Source organism: Talpa europaea, assembly GCF_964194135.1.
Source record: "Talpa europaea genome assembly, chromosome: 8".
NCBI classification, from domain to species: domain Eukaryota; kingdom Metazoa; phylum Chordata; class Mammalia; order Eulipotyphla; family Talpidae; genus Talpa; species Talpa europaea.
In genome coordinates, this window is record NC_140075.1 from 112,301,381 (window position 1) to 112,323,673 (window position 22,293).

The 22,293-nt window shown below is 40.5% G+C and overlaps 2 protein-coding genes across 2 annotated transcripts in view; both read left to right on the forward strand.

Annotated features, from left to right (window-relative positions):
* TMED10 (transmembrane p24 trafficking protein 10) overlaps positions 1-6,623 on the forward strand; it is a gene marked incomplete at both ends in the record, with an annotated part of 32,070 nt that extends 25,447 nt beyond the window's left edge. The window contains 2 exons of the mRNA XM_084241373.1: positions 5,924-6,050; positions 6,502-6,623. Coding sequence (XP_084097499.1) covers positions 5,924-6,050; positions 6,502-6,623 — 249 coding nt within the window. The remainder of the gene's footprint in view (positions 1-5,923; positions 6,051-6,501) is intronic.
* An 8,117-nt stretch (positions 6,624-14,740) lies between these two features.
* The window catches only part of NEK9 (NIMA related kinase 9), a gene marked incomplete at both ends in the record, with an annotated part of 33,140 nt that continues 25,587 nt past the window's right edge, over positions 14,741-22,293 (forward strand). Inside the window, 5 exons of the mRNA XM_084241365.1 lie at positions 14,741-14,959; positions 17,108-17,285; positions 19,581-19,636; positions 20,172-20,242; positions 20,850-20,955. Coding sequence (XP_084097491.1) covers positions 14,741-14,959; positions 17,108-17,285; positions 19,581-19,636; positions 20,172-20,242; positions 20,850-20,955 — 630 coding nt within the window. The remainder of the gene's footprint in view (positions 14,960-17,107; positions 17,286-19,580; positions 19,637-20,171; positions 20,243-20,849; positions 20,956-22,293) is intronic.

A 22,293-nucleotide genomic window follows, 5' to 3' on the forward strand; every position in this document is an offset into this window, starting at 1 on the left:
TTGTGTTTTAAGAAGCAGTTTTTCAGAGCATTAACACCTTTCCTTGGTATAATTACATATGATTCTCTGAACTCTTTAGATTAAAGTAATCACTTAGAGGAGTGGAACATTTGGATATGATAGAAGAGAAATTTACAGTTCTTTTGGAGGTGGTGTAGGTTTGTAGGGAAAGTCTTTATAACTTGTAGCTTCTACAAATAGTACCTGTCACTGCAGATGAAAGTGATGGTGTGATTGAGGGGATTTTCCTAGATACAGGGCCTCATGAAAATGAATGCTGAGTGAGAACAGAAACAGAATGCTCTTCACAGACAAGGTTTGCTTCCATTTAACCAACTTCTATGAGAAAATGGGCCTTTGAAGAAAGCATAGAATGGACCTAACAGGTCAGTCACTGCGATTACTGAGTATTAGGTATGTGGCTCTATGCAAAGTATACATTTTATTTTTCTTGAGTTCATGGGCAAAACTAGTGTTGGAAAAAGGATAAAAATCAAAACAATTGGCTATGACAATGTATGAGTTGAGTAATAATTGTGTGGTACAGTCTGGGGCTGCAGGAGAGAGGAAATCTGTGGATAGGAGTAATTAAAAAAGTCTTCATTGGTTGTGATTTCAAAGGTAGGTAGTATTTTGATAACATTGAGCCAGGTGTGCTTTTGGAAGTCGGGGCTTCCTTATTACCTGCATTTTATAGGAGAGTTATGCCGTTTTGGCATCCCTGAGTAGGGAGTTAAAAGACAGTGCTCCTGCTAATCCTGGTTGGCCATCCAAAGGACTGAGTAACTTATTGGAAAAGGAAGTTTTTGGGGCCTCCCCGGTGGCGCAGCGGTTGAGCGCTGGGTTGCGAAGCTGCCCGCGGCCTCTGCGGCGCCGGTTTGATCCCCGGCTGCTCCCCGGCCACCAGAGGAGGGTCCCACATGGCGCGCAGCCCTCTCCTGCTACCCGCTGCTCCCCTCAGCAGTGTACTTCGGTCCTTCTGCCTGCTCTGCTCCCCGCTCTGGCTCTGGTGAATTCTCTCACCCTCCCGCGCTTCTGACTGTACCCAGTGCATGTATAAACAAACAAACAAACAAACATACATAAATAAATAAATAAATAAATAAATAAATAAATAAATAAATAAATAAATAAATAACATGCCTCTATTAAAAAAATTATAAAAAAAAGAAAAGGAAGTTTTTGTATCTATAATATTCTTTGATTACCTAAATGGCTGAATACAACCTACCAAGGTAATGCTGCCCCCTAGTGGACACATTGTTCTCCAGGCTGTGATTTTCTCAAGCACTTGGCAAAACACATCCTCCTTTTCATCCAAGAGAGTAGAGTAGAGTCATGGCTTGCCTTTCTGAAACATGTATAGGTTTACACTTATACAGACACTTTAAACATTAAATCAGATGTTTAAAAGAGCAGAACAACAGTCAGTGAGATTTGGCTAGAGGTTTTCTTGTAAGCTTTTTATACTGACTGTGCATAAAGTCTCGATGCTGATACACACTAATTGGCTGCTTTGTCCTAGGCAAGGGAGGAGGGCGTCAGTTTTTCCTCCCCCACAACATATGTCTTTATTACTTTTTTTTTTTTTTTTTTTTTACACACTGCCTTTAACTCTTGTTAAATGTCGAACACTAAGTGCAAGAGTCGAAAGATGTGCATACACTGCAGTCTGACGGGGAGGTCAGTGTGACTGGACTGAGGGGAAGCTCCTTTGGACTCCATGTGAAATCCTTTAAGAAGAAAATAATTCATGGGCAAAATAAGTATACTCTATTTTTAAATACTGCTTGTAGAGTTTATTGTACTGTTTTATTTTTAAATATACCACTGAGTATAGAAACTCATAGTATCATTAATAGTGATTCCCAAGGTAATAATTCTTATGGAAACAAGCCCATGTTACTTGAATTCTATGCAAAAATTCACAATTCCAGTGAAGATCTTTTTTTTTTTTTTTTTTTTTGAGAGAGGTGTTGAGGTTCTTCAGTTTTTCCTCATTATCTCTCCCCTCCTTTCTCTTTGCCTCTGCTGCTACCCAAGCATTCTACTGAATGGATACCCTGAAGGTATTTCCCTCTTTGAAAAATCCTGCCTTTTTTTTTTTTTAGTAATTTTTCCTTTTTTTTTTTTAAATGTTGAACTGTCTATGTTGTTTTTTTTTTTTTTAAAGATTTATTTATTTATACAAGCACTGGGTACAGTGCGAAGCACTGGAGGGTGAGAGAATTCACCAGAGCCAGAGTGGGGAGCAGAGCAGGCAGAAGGGCCGAAGCACACTGCCGAGGGGAGCAGCGGGCAGCAGGAGAGGTCTGCGCGCCATGTGGGACCCTCCTCCGGTGGCCAGGGAGCAGCTGGGGAATCGAACCGGTGCTGCAGAGGCTGCGGGCAGCTTCGCAACCCAGCGCTCAACCACTGCGCCACTGGGGAGGCCCAGTAATTTTTCTTGACCACATTAGCATTCATACTCCAGTCCATTTTGCTCTGAAAACACATAATTTATTTCAAAATTTTACCACTATTAGTCTGTAAAAATTAAAATGATAGCAATATGAAACCTAGGGAGTTTAATAAACTGGACAACTTAACCAGATCTTTGCATCTTGATATATCTTGTTCACCTCACCCTTGACTGAGAAAAAATTCAATGTAGACACTCAATCTGGTTTTCATCAGATTTGTAGTATCTACAAAATAAAGAGTAACTTTGAGACCTTCGGTATGTTATTTAGAATCTGAGCCTTAATTTCTTCATCAGAAAAACTTAGGCATAATAATACTTGCTTTATAGGGTTATGAGGATTAACTGAGATTACAAAAATACAGAAAAACCTATCACGTTCTGAGTGTATGTAGTACACACACTCTCTATTAGGTCTCATGGTTTGCACTCCCACCATCTTCATCTTCCCTAATTTAACTGCAGCCTTCCTTTTGAGCCTTATATGTGCTGTTACCCACCACCTTTCCCCAAGCACAGTGTGTGTGGAAACGGGTGCAGGCATGCATACACGTGCGGGTACACACACCCTCTAGCTCCTAGTACATCAGACAGACTCTTCTACTCACGGTGTCCTAAACATAAGCACATTCCTGTGTTTCGGTTTGCAGATTCCCCTCAGCCTTGAATTCTCTCATCTCTGTCAAAAAGCTTGTGAGAGCCAACTTTCCCACTTCCTGTTAAGCTTTCCTGTATCCTTCCAACTGTAATTAATCTCACGCCACCTTTCATTCCTCTTTTGATGTGAACCTTTTTGTGCATGTATAACACATAATGCCTTATTATAGCTTTTCATGTGAGCCTCTCCACCGGAATGTGAGCATCTTAGGATGGAGATTATAGTTTATCTTGGTGCTGTGCACCTAATGAGCACACATAAAAACCTTGTGGTTGGAGTCTTAAAAGATTAAAAACAACAAATTTTGCATTTGTTTTTATCTCTAGGTTTAGGTTAAATGTGGAACTAGATCCATTATTGTTGCTGTTGACCATTCAGTACTCTTGATGTGTTAGATGGTTGAAACAGCAAGTTGGTTTTGACAGTTTTAAGTTTCATGGTGTTTCTTTTAGTTCCCTAGATTTTAAATTAGTATCAAGAAAAAGGCAGGTATCAGGGAGAGGGGTTTTTTTGTTTGTTTTTATGAAATGAGGTTTTCATCATACTCAGAAATTTGAAAATAATTTACTGAATTAAAGGCAGAATTGAGTAAGGATTTCATTGGAAGATAGGAATTGGGCTGTTCTGTGAATAGAGGTATAGAACCTGGAGTAGGACCTATCCTAGAAAAGGGGTTGGGAATTGAATGATTAAGGAAATAATGGCCCATATGTCGTATGGAAGCCATGCAGCGGTTGAGAAGAATAAGCACTGAAGTTTTTGGAAAGATCCTACTAATGAAAAAAGCAAGCTGGAGAACAGTGTATACATTATGATCCCACTTAAAAATAGGTTTCTAGTCATAGTTTTCTATGTGTACTTACTATGCAAAAGCATAGTGTGTATCTTCTAACAAGGACTGAAAAGATAAAAATAGGTTCATTAACCATGGTTCCCTTAGAGAAGGAATGTGTGAGAATTGAGGACCTAAGAAGGTGGGCTTTATGGTTTTGATTTTCCTGCTTCTGAGCAGTGTAACAGCTTTACCAGGAGAACATAATTCTACATTGCTTATACAGCTGAAAAATAAACAACAAAAGGAAAAGGATTTGAAAAAGGTTTTGGGGGTCCAGTGTCATTTAAGTAAAAAAGTAGTAGTTTTCGAAGTAATTTTTTAAAATACTGTTTTCAGCTGGCAAAGGCACAGCCATAGTTTCACTTCCAGTTCCTTTTGCAAGTTGCTATTTAGGGAGCCTTAAATCATTTATCACTAAAAAACTGTCATGGCATTTGCCTTTATACTGCCTCATTTAGGAAGTTTTGGAGGGGGGAATATAGACCAGGAGGGAAAATGTTAAACAAACTGAGGTTCAGCTTAGTAGATATCTCTAGTATTGGTATCTTTTTTTCCAGGGAATATCTTTGCTCTGTGGTTCTATAAGAAATAAATCAACAGATATATATTCTAGATTAATGGTAAAATGTGGCATTTGGGCAGTTAGCAGGAGAGTTGTTAGCACAATGTGTTAACCAACTGGTTAAATCTTATATTCAGTTAATTTTACTCTTATTTTGCTGCCAGCAGTCAAGTCATTAACGCTAGTCAACATTTTAGACATATTAGAAAATGTGTATCTGGTGTAAGAAAACTGAAGTGGATCATTGCAGATCCAGCTCTTTATGTACCTTATATATAAACTCAATTTTTATACCCCTATCTTAACAGTAGTTTCATTTTTCATAATTTTAAATAGACTTTGTCTTGTTCTTCACATGTTCAGTGAAGACAATAGATAAGCAAAGAGAACATAAGAACACACTTATTCATCCTGCGTTAATTGTAAACAACAGAAAAGGAACAAGGTAGATTGGACCCCAAAAAGGAATATATGGTAACTTAGGAAGTAAAGATGCAAATGTAGAAAAAGAATTGAAGAATTCTCTATGTGGAAAAATTTAAGAGCAACTGGTACACAGGATTTTTAAGATCTGGAAAATTCTGATGGTATATTCCCATTTTAAATATAATCCCACATTATAGTCTGATTGATAAGAAAAACAAATAGAATAATGAACTTTTTATTATAATAAACCTCTAGTTATTAGATACTCCTGGCAGTTTCACAGAGATCTAGGTTGAGAAAGGAAGATGGTTTATTTCTTTTTCACATCCATTATTCCTTGGCATATAGAGAACTCCTTGGAGATTTCGTCTGATAATGGTGTAATTCTAAAAGAGAAAATAACTGCAGTACCCTTTTTTTTTATTTTTTAAGACAACCTAGGATTCCTCTGGGCTCTGGGGCTGTTACAGAAACCTTACAGTAGTTATAGGATTTAAATGAGCAAACCAGAATTCCCTGATTTTGTAGTTGGCAGTATTATTGTAATGCTGTAGTCAGATATAGTCTCTCGTTCCTATATATTCCCTATGGGGAATCCGGTAGTTTTTCTTCTAAAACAACATTTGACTTAATGTTATGACTCTTGTGTTTATTGTACTAATAATAATGTTTATGTGTTAGACATGAATAGAACAAAATAAAGTGCTTTATTTGGTTCTGAAAGCTGCGAGAAACAGTACATCTTACTTTACAGCCTACCATACTATGTTTTTTAAAGGTTTTAATCAAAAGTAAAGTGTAAAGAAAGCCTGAGATGGAAACACAATTTGCAGGGAAGGGAAGACACCCAAATGTCAAAAAGTGTTAGAATGATGACAGGAGAGATGTTAAGTTTGGTAAAACTGGTCAACGTTCCTCTGTTGTATTCTTGACCACAGCATATTTCTCAGGGAGTAGGTTTATAATTCCTTTCTTTCCCAGATTGCAAAGGTTGAGAAGCTCAAACCTTTAGAAGTAGAGCTGCGACGCCTGGAAGACCTTTCAGAATCTATCGTTAATGACTTCGCCTACATGAAGAAGCGTGAGGAGGAGATGCGTGATACCAATGGTGAGAGAACTCAGCTCTTGTTTCTCTCAGGGATTCATAAAGGAGACAGATCCCCAACCTATAAATTCTGGTGTACCCTTTCTGAGTTTTGCCAAAGTGGGGCAAGTGGGAGGTGGGGCGGTACATGGAAGAATAATTGCTTACCTCACTGTTGTTGCTAGTATAGGTAAGTGACCCTTGTTAGATTTTCAAGGGAATAGGAATTTCTTCTGTGCTATGCAGTTGGCCATATTTTCAGTTTGCTTATAGTATATCAAAATTGATAGAACTGATCTTTGTAAATTTAACATTTACATATAATGAAAATTTAAAGGAAAATTATTTGAAATGCCAGCTATGCCCAGGGACATAGTGAAGGTTATTAATTGCCTCGTTTACTGCCCCCAACACTCTTGATTCACTTGCAGAGCCTCGCTTCATTACATTTTTTGTTTGTTTTTGTTTTTTTTAGAATCAACAAACACTCGGGTCCTGTACTTCAGCATCTTTTCAATGTTCTGTCTCATCGGACTAGCTACCTGGCAGGTTTTCTACCTGCGTCGCTTCTTCAAGGCCAAGAAGTTGATTGAGTAATAAGACCCAGTCTCCTCCCACCTGTATCTCAGCCACAGAACACCGCTGGGACGTGCCTGGCCTCCGGCATCCTACCAGAAGCACCATTGAGGCACATCGGAGCTTTCTTGCCGGAACTGATCTCTTTCACCGTGGGAGGACCTGGGTTCCCACCTCCACCCAACAAATCAGTGAGGGACCGCTTTTTAACTTGGTAGGATTTGGACTGGTTTTGCAACAATAGGACTATTATTAAAGTCACCTATGACAAAATGTAGGGGTTACCTAGATAACGCCAAAGCCAGCATTTGTACTGGGTTTCCTCGTGTGATCTGTTTGAACCATGTTTTTTCCTTCTCCACATACTCATCAGCTTGGGCTTCTGCACTGGGTCCTTTACCAAGATTTGTACGACCATGTTGAACTTGTTTTCTTCTAATTGTTCTCCTTGGATTTCTCGTGGCAATACCCTTAACTTTCTCTCCTGGTTGAATGTTTAGGTAGCTTCTGGTGGTATCCTTTCATAATTTTATGTTTCTTAAAAGGAGATGGATGTGACACCACATAAAAATGAGTTTTGAACTATAGAAAACAAAGAAATTTTCATTTTTAGAGAATTAAATATTTGTGCTTAACTGCCTGAACTTTTTTTTGGTGTGTGTGTGTATTTAGCTCTGTGCAGATTCATGTGCCCACCATCGGAAGATGCACAACAGTTAGATCACATGGGTCCTTTGTGCCACAGCCTCCTCTCTCCAGCCTCTGGCACCACTAATCTGCTCTCCATCTCTGTAATGTTGACATTTCAAGAATCTTGTATAAATGGAATCATACATTGTGTAACCTTTGGAGATTGACCTTTCACTCTGTAATTCCCTGGAAATCCAAGTGTTGGCATGTATCAATAGCTTGCTCCTTTTTGTTGCTCAGTAGTGTTCCATGGTCTGGATGTACCCCAGATTAATCATTCACCCATGGAAGGACATCAGGGTTGTTTTCAGGTTTTGGTCATTGCTAATAAAGCTGCTGTAAACATTAGTATATAGGTTTTTATGTGAACATAATTTTAATTTTAATTTGGAAATGAATGCCCCCCAGGGCAAATTGCTGGATTGGATGGTAAGCACATACTAATTTTTGTTAGAAATTGCTGTTATTTCCAGAGAGTAGCTGTGCCATTTTACATCCCACCAGTAATGTACGACTGGCTCACTTTCTTCAGATCCTCACCACTATTTGCTATTATATGTGCTAATTAAGCAGGCACAGTATTTGCTATCATTACTATTTTTTATTTTTGTCATGCTAATAGGCATGTGTAGTGATACCTCATTATGATTTTAATTTGCATTTTTCTAATGGCACATGATGTTGAACATCTTTTCATGTGCTTGTCATCTACGTATCTTCCTTAGTGAAATACCTGTTCTTGTCTTTTGCCCATTTTCTAATTAGAGTCCTTTTTACGGTTGCATTTTGAGAGTCCCTTATATATCCTAGATGTAAGTCCTAGATGTATGTCAGATATGTGGTTGCTTAAACTTATAACATCTACTGAGGAAAATAAGTAGTTCACGAAGTCTTTTTATGTGCTAGTCACTAACTTAATTCTTACCCTAATGTGTTTCAGCTGAAGAATTAAGACATACAAGGTATAAAGAAACTTGCACATAGGTGAGGATAGCAAAGAATCACTGTTGGCATATGAGGTGCCTGCAGGCCATTACTAATGGGAATAAGAGAAAGTGTTGATACAGATGGACATACTCATAAGCAGTTATGAAGAATACTATCACTTGACATCCCCCCTCCCCGCCTTCCCTAAGAAAATGGGTAGCAGTTTGTCCTTTCTGTAATCTCTATTTGAACTCTTCTGACTGTTACAGGGCTCGTCTAATCATAGTGGCAAGAAATGCAGGGCTTAGAACCATACAGTTTGCAGTGAAGAAGTAGCCCCCTAGAATTAATAGCAAATACTGCTTTGATGACTAGATAAAATACAAAGGTGGAAGAGGGAGTGAAATGTGTTGTTAAAATCTCAAGCTGTTCTGTTAATGCTACTGTGAACCCAAAACTTTTACTTCCTGTATGAATTCCTCTGGTGTAGCAAAGTGGTTCTCTTATTAACTTGTGCGACATCGCCATCTGCTGTTAAGATTCGGTAGGCCCTGCTTCTGACAACCTGGCTGCAGAATCCTCACCACAGGACAGCAGATTTGAGAAGGCTATCTGTGGTATATTACACATACTGAATGATGGAGGATGCATCCAAGTAGGGAAAATTACCACCAAATCCTAGGTTAAGATTCACCTTTAAGATGTTTGAAAGTGAAATTCTGTCCTCTACCATTAATCTAACAAGATAACGCTTTAACATTTCTGACTGGTGCCTTTCCCCCTTTATAGAAGCAATGGAAACAATTCAGTTGGTTATAGTCTTCTACTCTGACAAAATGTCAAAGAAGATAGGAGAGGAGAGTATTTTATTTTGTTGATGTTTTCGTTGCCAGATGTGACTTTGTGAAACTGAAATGTTTCCATGTCCTTTCCTTTTACTTATGCCAAAACTACCAACACAGACATTTGTGCTTTGGGTTTAAAGTTCATTATAATAATACACTTGGATTTTGTCTAAAAAGTAAACTTATTGCCTTTGATAGATTAGTGTAAGAGCAAATTAGCTTTGAAAATGAGGATTTTAGCTGCTTTCTTCCATTTTTGAGCCTGTTGTTCAACATGGTCTGTATAATAAGAATGATACAAGCCTCGTTACACCATTGTCATAAGCCATTTTTCTGTTTAATGGAAAGAGGCATGTGGGATTTATAGATTAACTTGTTAAGTGTTGGATTGGGGATTTTTGTGTAAATTTTCTCAAATAAAGGCTAGCAGAAAACACTTCAGGTGTATTTTCTGTTTTAAGTACCTCTCTGGACTGGCAATAATTCCTTCATAGCCTCAGTGTTAAAGTATAGCAACTTACACATGATGAATTAGAAAATAAGTGTCCAGGGCCTCCCTGGTGGCGCAGCGGTTGAGCACTGGGTTGCGGAGCTGCCCGCAGCCTCTGCAGTGCCAGTTCAATCCCCGGCCGCCAGGCGAGGGTCCCACATGGCGCGCAGACCTCACCTGCTGCCCGCTGCTGCCCTCAGCAGTGTACTTCAGTCCTTCTGCCTGTTCTGGTCCCTGCTCTGGCTCTGGTGAATTCTCTCACCCTCCCGCACTTCTGACTGTACCCAGTGCTTATATAAATAAGTAAATAAATCTTTAAAAAAAAAAAGAAAATAATAGCGTCCATAACTTACTCCAGATGGGTAAAGTTTATGTGAATTAGTAAATGTCTATTATTTTTGTTACAGATTATATGTATATTGAAACAATACACATCTTCAGAAAGACCAAATAGGGAGTCTGTTAAATCAGCCATTCTCTATTTTGGAAACTGCTATTGAAATTTTTCTTAGAAAAAGTTTTCTCCTATGCCTCCATTCTTAAAATTCCCCTTCCAATTTAAAACCCCTTGGGACTACCTTTTTTTGGCTTATCACCTCTTTGTACAACCCTATCACAGCAGGTACAGGCCATTTTCTCCTTTCATTACTTGCAAATTAAAGCTGCATTTCCAAGAGTGTGAATATGAAATGCTCTGCACATTCACTGGCTGAGCTGTTACTTACCCACCTTCGTTCCCCCAAAAAACAAATTAGTTAGTGAATCTGCAATCTATAAAAGTAGTGGCTCTCGATAATTGGGTATAAATATTTTAACATCAAAAATGTTATTTCCACTGATGTTCTGAGAACATGAATTCAGCAAAACTTATAAATGACTTTAATAGTCTGGGCCTCCCTGGTGGCACAAGGGATTAAGTCTCGTTACTGTGAAGGTATTGGAAGCCACTGCAGCATGAGTTCGATCCCTAGCCAGGAAGCTGACCCATATGGCACAGCAGACCTCTCCTGTCTTGCCCACCTGCTGCTCCTCTCAGCAGTGTATTTCAGTGGCTCCTGTTCTGCTCCTCACTCTGTCTCTAGAGAATGTTCTCACATTCCGCACCTGGCCTACATGTACCCTGCTCTTGTATGCATAAATAAATCAATCTTTAAAAAAACTCTATGAATGTGTCATTTCTTAAGTGATAAGACATGTTATTCAGTCTGTTGCAGTGGTGTCCCACATGACAGCCTCATGTGTAATTGAACATTTTCCAGTTCCATATTTAAAAAGGTAAAATTTAATAATTTAGACTAATAGATCTAAAATAGCATTTCTGCATGTAGTCAATATAAAAGTATTTGTATGGTAGTTTACACACTATTTTCATACATTCTTTGAAACCTAGTGCATATTTCACAGCTTAATCACATATCTTTTTAGGCTAGCCACAATGCTTATCAGCCATGTGTAGCTAGTGGCTACCATCCAGAACAGTGAAGGATAGACCTTGCCTGGTACATCAGTAGATTCTTAAATCTTTACATTAATTCTTCAGCCCTGAGGATCTGCCATTCACAAGTGGGAGCTTTCACTATGTAGCTTCCTAACTAATTTGTTAGAATATAATCTGGAAATACCCATTTTTGACCAAAGGCACTTAATAATCAGTTATGCCTTATAAATCCTGAGTATTTCTGGGGTTACTCTGAATATTAAAATTTTACATATGTTTCAGTTGTATTCAATATAATGAATAACAACATAAGTGTTTCTGTTTTCTCCAAGATGTGACAGGACATTTATTTATGATTTCTATTACTAAATTCACAATTTCAGGCAATAACTATTATCACAATTTGTAATTTCAGACTAAGTTGTAGAAAATTATCTAGTTCCTCATTGCAAAAGATGCTAAAAAAATAAAATTTTATCTTTGTCTGACACCTTCAGCTTCTCTGAAAGTCACCACTTAGATTTTAAGTGACCATTTTTTTCCATTCTGTTTGCTAAAAACAAATTTATTGAACATTTATTCTGGGTAATGTATATCCAGATACGAAGCAATGCCTATCCTCATAGTGCCTTCTAAACAAGGAGTAGATGAAATAGCCTCTCTGGAATGATCTCCTTACTTTGGGTAGTTGTCACTGACTTATGTGTTGGCTGTTCCTTCAGGATGTCTTCACTAACTTGGGACGCTTGACTTGGAAAGAGCCCCTTCTGAATGTCTATTTCGAAGCTTGTACTTTCCTTATAATAGTACTTATACACTGTTATAATTACCTGGGTGGTGGTTACATGTACTGTAAGCTCCCTGGGAGTAGGAATCCTGTTTATTTTGTTCTCTGTTGTAATCCAGCACCTGGTACAAGCTGGTACTCAGTGTTTGTTGAATGAATGAAAGTTCAAAAAATATACAATCTATAACAATAACATGAAACAAATTGAACATACATATGTGATAGCAGCAACATGATATTCAACAAGCTATATTTATGCCCATAATAAATACTTTCTAGGTAGTAATGATATATAACTAAATAATTGTAAAAATCAGGCTCTTGTGGACTTTATATTCTAGTGAATGTAGATAGTCAATAAATAATAAATGAGACGCCAGTATTTTACAGATAAGCACTATGGGAAAAAATAAGAGGTGATGGGGGGTGGTTTTATTTTGAATTAGATTGGATGTAAAAGAGCTGGAGATTTAGTTAAGCACAAGCACAGCATAAGCTGACCATCATCTGAAGGTGGTACATTAATAGAAACATGAGGTCCAGATCAAGAGAGACAGAAATCTAATTCAGATCCAATGTGGAGCAGTGGAGTGTAGAATAATCACTATAAAAGGAACGCGGATGAATTGTAGCAGTCAGAAGAACATGAACTCATTAAGCGCTCATACCCTTCACCCAATTCCACCAATTCGTTTCCTCCTATATTTGCTATCACAATCCACCTAATTAAAGACATAAAAGTGACTCTCTGGGAATTTCACATCTGACTCTCAAATCTGCCTATCCGAGCGGATCACAACATTCTAAATGTTCCTTAGATGCAAACTTTTGAGTTTCTGGATCTCCCTCCACTCACACTGATAGGACCTTAATGTCTCTTCTTGGAATATAAATTGGCTAATAAACTCTCTACCTCCATCCAGTCTTTGTCCTCCAAATTGTTACCAGAATTCTTTGTAAAATTTAACTTTGGTCTTATGCAAAGTGACCATATTGTTTATTGTCTGAGCTGTACACTTAAGCAAAAAAGACTTTATTACGTTGGAGGGAAAGGCTTAAGCTGGAGCTTCCTCAGCAAATGGGGACACAGAGTCAATAGTCCCCTTCTCTAAACTCTCCGATCATTTTCCATTGCTCACAGGAAGTCAAACTCTATTAAAAAATAAACATTTGAGGCCCTATCTTCTGCCTCTACCCCACAAGAAGCTGAGCTCTCCACATGACCTTCTCTTAGCCTCAACGCGTGCCCTCCAAGAGAGACCTGAAGCCTTATTACCGGGTTTGAGGTCCAGCTCTTCTTACTAACTGCAACATTGAGCAGGTTACTTAACATCTTTGTATCTCAGCCTCTTTTTTTTTTTTTTTAAGATTTATTTATTTATTTATACAAGCACTGGGTACAGTCAGAAGCTCAGGAGAGTGAGAGAATTCACCAGAGCCAGAGCAGGGAGCAGAGCAGGCAGAAGGACCGAAGTACATTGCTAGGGTGAGCAGCGGGTGGCAGGAGAGGTCTGTGAGCCATATGGGACCCTTGCCTGGCGGCCCGGGATCGAACTGCCACTGCAGAGGCTGCGGGCAGCTTCGCAACCCAGCGCTCAACTGCTGTGCCACCGGGGAGGCCCTCAGCCTCTTTTGTAAAATGGAAATAATATGAGGACTGAGTGGGGATAATACAGAGAGAAAACCTTTAGCATAGTGCCAGGAACATAACACAATAAATGTTATCTTATCTCTGTATGTAGGCCATATTCCCATACTTTACAGATTAAAAAACAAGCTGGAAGATGTGACGTTGCCCCAGGTCACAAAACTGATGGAACACGTTTTTTCACTTTGCAATTCTCTTAGTGACTTGAGGGTAAGGAGCGTCTTATAGTAGATTCCCCATACACAGTGTCTGGCAACAAAGAACGCGGCATGAAATCTGATGGTCAAAGATGGGAATAAACGCAGAAGGAGAATGTTTAAAAGTCTGGGGAGTGAAGGAGAGTGTCAGGAGAGTTGGCTTAAAATATTTCTGGAGGGGCGCAGCGGTTGAGCGCTGGGTTGGCACCAGTTGGATCGCAGGTTCGATCCCCGCCTGCAGGGCGGGGGGGGGGGGGGGTCCCACATGGCGGCGTGCAGGCCTCTCCTGCCACCTGCTGCTCCCCTCAGCAGTGTACTTCGGTCCTTCTGCCTGCTCTGCTCCCCGCTCTGGTGAATTCTCTCACCCTCCCGCGCTTCTGACTGTACCCAGTGGATGGATGGATAGATAGATAGATAGATAGATAGATAGATAGATAGATAGATAGATAGATAAGATAGATAGATAGATAGATAGATAGATAGATAGATAGATAGATAGATAGATAGATAGATAGATAAACAAACAAACAAACCTAAAAAACAACCAAAAAACTTTTTGGAGTTGTGTGGGAAAGGGAGGCCCTAGGACACTCGTGGGAGAAACAACTGGACCCACTAGCTGCGCTGGCAGGAGGCCGACAGCCCGGCGCGCCGCAAAGCCTCGAGTACGCCGTCGCCCCCAGAGGAGCGGGGCCCGCCGCTGGACGGCCAGGCGCGACCCGGGGGATAAGCCCGGCGCCAGGAGGAGACGGGGCGACCTCCGGCCCTCGACGCCGCCTGGGGACCCGGCCAGGGCCCCGGGGGCGGGTTTCCAGACCCGTCGGGGGCGCGCCGGCCCTGCCGGGGCCCTCGGGCTCCAGGCGGCGCCCCCCTCGCGCCCGCCACCGCCACCCCGAAGCCCGCTGTCCCCGCGGGCGGGAAACCGCGGCTCGCGGCCCCGCGAAGGCGGAGGCCACCCCGCCGGGCCGGAAGCGCCCGGAACTGCTTCCGGGGCAGGGGAGCGCAGCCACCATGGCCGCTCGCGGGGTGGCGGGGCTGACGGAGCCGCGGGCCGGGGTCTGAGGCCGGAGAGGCGCCGCGCGGGACTCGCGGGCCGGCCCCGCCGCCGCCGCCGCCATGTCGGTGCTGGGCGAGTACGAGCGACACTGCGATTCCATCAACTCGGACTTCGGGAGCGAGTCCGGAGGTGGCGGGGACGCGGGCCCGGGGCCCAGCGCCAGCCCGGGGCCGCGGGCCGGCGGCGGCGCGGTGGAGCAGGAGGAGCTGCACTACATCCCCATCCGCGTGCTGGGCCGCGGCGCCTTCGGGGAGGCCACGCTGTACCGCCGCACCGAGGTAGCGGCCCCGCTGCGCCGCCGCGAGCCCGCCCTCTCCCCGCGCCGCCCCCCGCGTAGCGCGCGGCCCCCCGGGCCCCGGCGCGGGCGCGGCCCCACCGCTGTGCGCGGCTCTGCGGAGCCTGGAGAGCGCTGCTTTCCGTGGCCGGTGGTTTTTGTTTAACCCGGAGAACCGAGCGAGTCGTTGATTCTTCTCTGAGCCTGACTTTCCCCATCTGTGAAATGGGGTTAGTCCTCACTGGCTTAAAAATAATCGTTCATGGTTAATGTTATTGGGGTTATTGGGGAAGGAAACGAAGGTCTTTGCAAACTGCTTTTGAAGTGGCCCAGACATGTGAGGTAGTGCCAGGACTTCCTTCCTCTCGGGCTGCACCGCTCCCTCAGATGAGGGTGGGGAGCAGGGCACAGCTTCAGAATCCCCCCTTAAGGGGCAGCTTAGCTGTCTTTTCTATTTTCTTTAAGTTCACATATGAACACTCGGTTGGAAATTTTTCTTGAAGATCACTGGGGAAAGCGCCCTGTGTTGGTGTCTTCATTGGTGTTTATCCAGCAGCTTTTATGCATTGGAACTACTTTTTGATATATTCTAAGCTATTAGTTCTTAACTTTTGGAGGGACCAGGGCTCCCGTGAGAACCTAATGTAAACGTAATCCCCTGCCATCCACGTTTGCCTATATACACGTCCTTTGAAGAGATAAGTGGATCATTTAAGAATGCTGATTTGAAACTCATAGTGGTGACCACTTTCAAGAACTAACCATAAACCGGGTTAGATCACTCAAGTCTTAAAACTCTGCCTATAGAATAGCTAGCTAATCATTTAATGAGAACTTGCTGGGATCTCAAAGGTGGTTCTCCATCAGTGAACTACCTGCAGATCTGCAGCATATTTAAGCTGAAAGCAGTGGTGGCAAGAGGATGCCTTTGTTCCTTTTTATCCTAAAACAGCATTAATGTATGATGCTAGAGTTACTGTTAGTATTCTGCTTTCTTATTTGTACTCACAACATTAAAAAGAGGAGATAAACACTGGTAATTCCTTTTTTATAGTTAAGGAAACGAAGGGTATATTTTAAGTCACTTCCCCACTTAAATTACAAGTAAATCTTGGATTACAATGGAGTTTTAGATCTCCTTGCCTATATGCCTTTCCATTATGGTTACTGAGGTTCTAAGTTAAATTTTATTACACTGATAGATGCAGTTATCGCAGAACTGCACAGCATTATCTACAGCCCCTGTGATATGTGATCTGTGACTTTACAAAGGTTTGTTAGAAGCTGTCCTTTCAACAGCTTGTATTTCATTTGGAAGACCGCTTAACCCTGTTAGTAAATAAATAGAATTTAAGTTATGTATACAAATGAGAAAGAATGGACAAATACCATTTCAGTGTATGAGCTCTGAGTGGTTGCACTGAATAAATGTACGGAAGATTCATCACAGTCTTCAAAAGAAATATTAAAGGCCAAGCAGAGCTGTTTCTAAAGGAAAGGGAAGGTTATTTAGGTGAGGATGCGTTTGGACTGGAGAGCGGTATCAGTAAAGAATAAGATGTAAGTGTGGACACTGGGAGCTGCAGGTAAGTTTTCATCACTAAAGAGGAAAGCCATCCATCAAGTGACAGGAGATACAGAGTTGCAGAATGGGGCAGTGTGAGGGAAATAAACCCTTTAGACCTGACATTAATCCAGAAAGGGGAAGTGAAAGGTACTAGAGAAGTTTAAGTTTGTAAAATATGAGGCAAGTTTAATATCTCTATTTGACAAGAAACTGGGCAGCTGTAGGTAACCGCTGTCTGCTTTCTCAGTTACTCCTTTATTGTAGCCCTACTACAGTCCTCATCATGACTAGCAATCTGTCATATGTCCCCCAATAGAATCTTTAAGATCTTTCTCCATCTAGCTACAACAATATATGAGTCTTAATACTTTACTTTTCTCATTTTTATAGTAAATTATGATGACCAGTTGTATGCAGAACCATTAACTAAAGTTTGTTTATTGTTTCGTTTAAAGGAAAAAAATAAAAGGAGTCAGTCTCTGTCCATCTAGGAAGCTTTCTCTGTAGGCTTACAGTCCCAGATATGGATGCCTTCTTTGCCAGGAGAAAGAAAAAAAGCACGGTACCTCTATTGCTGTGTTGTAGGATGACTCATTGGTTGTGTGGAAGGAAGTTGATTTGACCCGACTAACTGAGAAGGAACGTCGTGATGCTTTGAATGAGATTGTTATTCTGGCGCTGCTGCAGCATGACAACATTATTGCCTACTACAATCATTTCATGGACAATACCACCCTGCTGATTGAGCTGGAGTATTGTAATGGTAAGATAGAATTAGTTGGCACTTCCTCCAGCAAGATGGCTTACGTTAATCCCTACTCTGAGGGGGAGAGCAAAAGACAGCACATACTCAGTAATAAAAACTTAAAATGAGGGCCTCCCTGGTGTGGCAGGCGGTTGAGTGCCACACTGTGAAGCTGTCTTCAGCCTCTGCAGCGCCAGTTCAATCCCAACTAGCCAGCGAGGGTCCCACATGGCGCGGCGGACCTCTCCTGTCGCGCCCGCTGTTCCCCTCAGCAGTGTATTTCAGTCAGTCTGCCTGTTCTGTTCCCCACTCTGTCTCTGGTGAATCCTCTCACCCTCCAACGCATCTGGCCTGTACCCCGGTTCTTGTATAAAAATAAATCTTTAAAAAAAAAACTTATAATGAATTTTTAAAAAATAAAAAAACTTATAGTTCAATCACTGCAGAGTTTTGAAAAGATACCCAAAATAAGGGAAGAGATTTTAACCTGCATAGTTGTGGTCGTAGCTCCATATTCAAATTACTTGTTTAGCTGGATTTTGCACTTGTCTTTCAAGGTTTTTTCCCCTTACAAAATGTTTGTTAAGCATTAGAGACAGTGGGGCTTCATACTGCTTGATACAATATTTAATGAAATCATGTAAATGATATTTACATGATAACGTCAGCTTAAGCTCTCTACTGAAAAGTGGTCCAAAGACATAACGAAAGTTCTCTGAAGTAAAGCATGGCCTTATTTATCTAATCATTGGTTTCTTTACACATTTTGCTGGTAGGCTAGCTGTATCACCTAATCTTTAAGAAAATAGACTGCGTGTGGCCTCCCTGGTGGCGCAGGGGTTAAAGACAGTGCTATCAAGCTATTAAACTATGCCAGCCACTGCGGCAAGAATTTGATTGCCCAGCGGAGTTCGATTCCCCAGCCGAACAGGGAGGTGACCCACATGGCATAGCAGACCTCTCCTGTCTTGCCCGTTGTTCCCCTTAGCAGTGTATTTAAGTAGATCTGCCTGTTCTGCTCCCCACTCTGTCTCTGGTGAATCCTCTCACCTACCCCCCAACAACCTCTGGCCTACACCCCAGCTCTTGTATGCATAAATAAATAAATCTTTAAAAAAGAAAATAGACTCTGACCCCATATCCCAAGCTCCACTGCTTTGTAACTTTGTAAGCTTGTGCAAGAAACTTTACTTTTCGGTGCCTCAGCTTCTTCATCTTGATAAGACAGTTGGTCAACAGTACCTACATCCTAAACTATTGTATTAAATGAGTATATAAAGCCCCTAGCATAGTACTTTTATGTAGCAAATGTTTGATACATACTCTCCTAGTTATTATCCTTCTTAGGACTTAAGAGAACTCCCAGAGACCTTTCTTGAACTGTCTACTAACACCTAGCATGTGCTTCACTTAAATCTCTAAGAAAAAGCTCTTAGACTTCTAACTTTCTTATTTAGCTCATGGGTATTATGATTGTCCCTGGTTCTGGTTGACTTTAAATGTACAAGATTATGTTAGAGATTTTTGAAGTAGCGGAAGCCACAAGTAGTGAACTTCCTTTGTGGTTAAGAGGAACTAGAGCAAATGGTGTACTTACTGAAACTTTGAGTTACTAAATTATTGGAGTTGGGGGAGAGAAATTGTGATACTTATCAGGGGCTAAAGTGTAACCTGTAGTTGCAGGTAGGAAATAAAATGAGCCATGATCATTTGTGGTCTTTATTACTTGATAAAGGAAAGGCAAGTGCAGACTTATTATGCAGGAAGGAATTCATAAAGGGATTAATGATTGAAAACAGTCTAGAGGTGGACCCTAAATTTTGGGAAACCTTTTCAGTGTGAAATGAAAAAAATGAAAGTTGTCAATGATAAACACCTGTATATACAAAACGTTGTATATACCCGGTTTCCAGTATTCATAGTGAGTCAATTGTTACAAAAATATTCTAGGTTCCTCTTAAAGGAGCTCTAAAAAAGAAAATATCTGATTTTAGAGACCCATTAAGGTAATTTTGCTAGTTGGGATACCAAAGGAATGGACTTACTCTCATCTTTTCTAAAATTTTCATACTTCCTATTTTTGTACAGAGCCTCTTTTGTTGGGGACGGGTATCTCAATATTATTTCTGATACAATCCTTGAGAGATGAGAAGAGTTTTGTGCCCATTTGAAGAGCTTACAAGGGAGAAGGGATTTCCTTTGGCATGGAAGCAGAATCCTTGATTTCCTGGTGTCATCTGTTAAAACACTAATAGCTATAGGGGCTACACTTTGATCTTTAATGAGTAATTCATATCTGCCTTTCAATTGCAGGAGGGAATCTATATGACAAAATTCTTCGTCAGAAGGACAAACTGTTTGAGGAAGAGGTAATTCACATTTCTATAGAAGGAAGCTAGAATTGTAATGTGATTCTTTACATTCTAGTTCTGTATTTACTCTTCCATCAATGAAGAGTGTTTTTTTCCTTTTGTTCAGACTCCTTCCAGACTCTGGTTGATATTCATGAGAAAGGAAACCTCTAACAAGGAAGCTATCTATAGCTGCTTCCTAAGCGGTTTACCTCCACATCATGATTCTCTATGAGCTTTCTTTCCCGGTTCTATTACTGCATACTGGTATGCCCAGTTTTCTCTACCTTTGCATTCTTCCTGGATTTCTTTCCACAAGTCTGCTTCACCATACTATATTTTATAATGACATTGTATTTTATGATCTGTTTTTTGTTTTTTTTTTTTTTAACCTTACCACTTTTCTCTGCCTACTCAACCTACAAGAGATGTCAAGTCATGTTGATCATAACCTCTGGTTGCGGCTTCCTTTGTTTTGTTTGTGAGTGTTTGTGTTTATTTGAATGGAATTTTTTTGTTTGCAGTCCAAATATAATTTATTTTATCCCTGCAGATGGTGGTCTGGTACCTATTTCAGATTGTTTCAGCAGTGAGCTGTATCCATAAAGCTGGAATCCTTCATAGGTAATGAATGAAAATGCAGGATAAATTCCTCCCCTCCAATCCATCTCCCACCTAGTACTTCCCATCAGCACTATTATTTTCTTGATTAAGCAGTCAAAGCTTTTCCGCTGATAGAATTTGGAAAGGAAGAGGGAGTGATGAGAGGTGTTAGCTTCACTTCCTGAAGTTAAATCATGTTTGTGAAGTAGGAAGAATTCTCCTCAATAGCTAAGTACTGCTTAGTCATTTCTTTAAGAGAGACTTTAGAGTTTTAATTCATTAACTCAAGGCATAAGTGATAATTGGAAAGACAGTATATCCAATACGAATTGTGATTACCTTCTAAACCAGTTTTTCCTCTGACTCTCAACTTTTTCTAATGGCTTCAGTGGTATGGGGGCTATTCCTGTGCTATGAAGCCCTGAAGGATAAAGTTAATTGCCTGCCCCCAGACCCCCAAGTCTGTTTTCAGTGTTCAGGTGTGTAAAAGTGATGACCACTGTTTGGGATCCCATACAGTCTAAGCATTGGTAACACACTTATTTTTTACTGTGTAATCCTAGATGGGGTAGGGATGAGGTGAAAACAGCTGGCTATGTGAATTTAATATACTGCATCCTTTTTTCAGAGATATAAAGACGTTAAATATTTTTCTGACCAAGGCAAACCTGATAAAACTTGGAGATTATGGCTTAGCAAAGAAACTTAACTCTGAGTATTCCATGGCTGAGACGGTATGTGTTACCCTTGCTTCCCCCACCCCCCCTTTCCTCTCCAGTGCCACGAAACGTCACTGTGCACACTCTTTTCAGTATTCTTGCAAGTTCTCCATATGTGTAAATCAAGTCTTCAGAGACCTTCTCCTGGGCTCACTGACAAACTCACATGCTCAGGTGTTCTTTCAAGAATTACTCTCCACATTACAGTTCTGCCCTCACAGCCCTTTGCAACACTGATCAGAGATCTTAAATGCAATAAAATACTTTATCAGGATCTGTACTGGACTTCACTTTATCTCTTATTTAATGTCTGAACCTGGGATATTGGACATCTCTTTTTGCGTTTCCTTTGAATAGTTCTCATTCAGAAACCCTATATCCTGAACTGCAGGACTCTATTCTCACCTGGAAGACCCTCAGTAGAGAGGAGACATAACTTGATCTTTAGGACAGTGTTCTCATCCTTTTAGAAATTATTACTCTTCTTCTCAGTACTTTGTAAGTTAATAAAAATAATCTTGTCTTGGTTTTTTTTTTTTTTTTTTTTTAATAACATCAAGATATGTCTGCAGACAATTTAGTGATATCCAAGGATGCAGATAAACAGGACTGGGAGTCTCTGCTTCAGGGACTCTGCTTGTGTGATGATGCCAAATTGAGCTTTTGAGAAAGCAATCTTCCTTAGATGGATTTTTCTCATCAGGAATAATCTCATGAAACCAAGACTTGACTTTTTTAAGCCAGCTAAATGCAAAGAAGAAATAATAGGGAAATTTATAAATGCCATGTAAGCCATCTAAAGATTGCTTTGCTGATTAAAGATGGCTTTCAGTTTTATTGGAACTTCTGGGGTACTCACTGTCTCTCAGCTTTGAAGAGGCATGATCCTGTTAAGGATATTTTATTTCCAAACCCACTTTTTAAGTCCCCTTTTTAATTTGAAGATCCCTTTTAAATTTAAAGAAATTCATTGTTAATATTAATAAGCTTCAAATTGAGCCATTTAACAAGTTTCACCACTGTCCATTTCAGTTAGAACTTTCAACTTCATTATATAGTTATCTTCTCCCAATACCAGTTTTTGAGGTGTTTTTTTTTTTCCATTTGTAAACTGGCACTAAGTATGTCTTTATCTGTATGAAGTCTTCAGTGAGCCTGAGCCTCTGATCCAGGAATCACAAAACTGTCCCACCCCTCAAATTGTCTTTTTAAAATTGGCCTGAGACTTTATGTGAATAAAATTTCTCTTTATAGTGGCTCATCCTGTAAAAGCCATTTTTAGGATATACTGATGAATTTCTATGGTTATTATCACTAGTTCCTGAAACATTTAATTTAGTTGTTGAAATAATG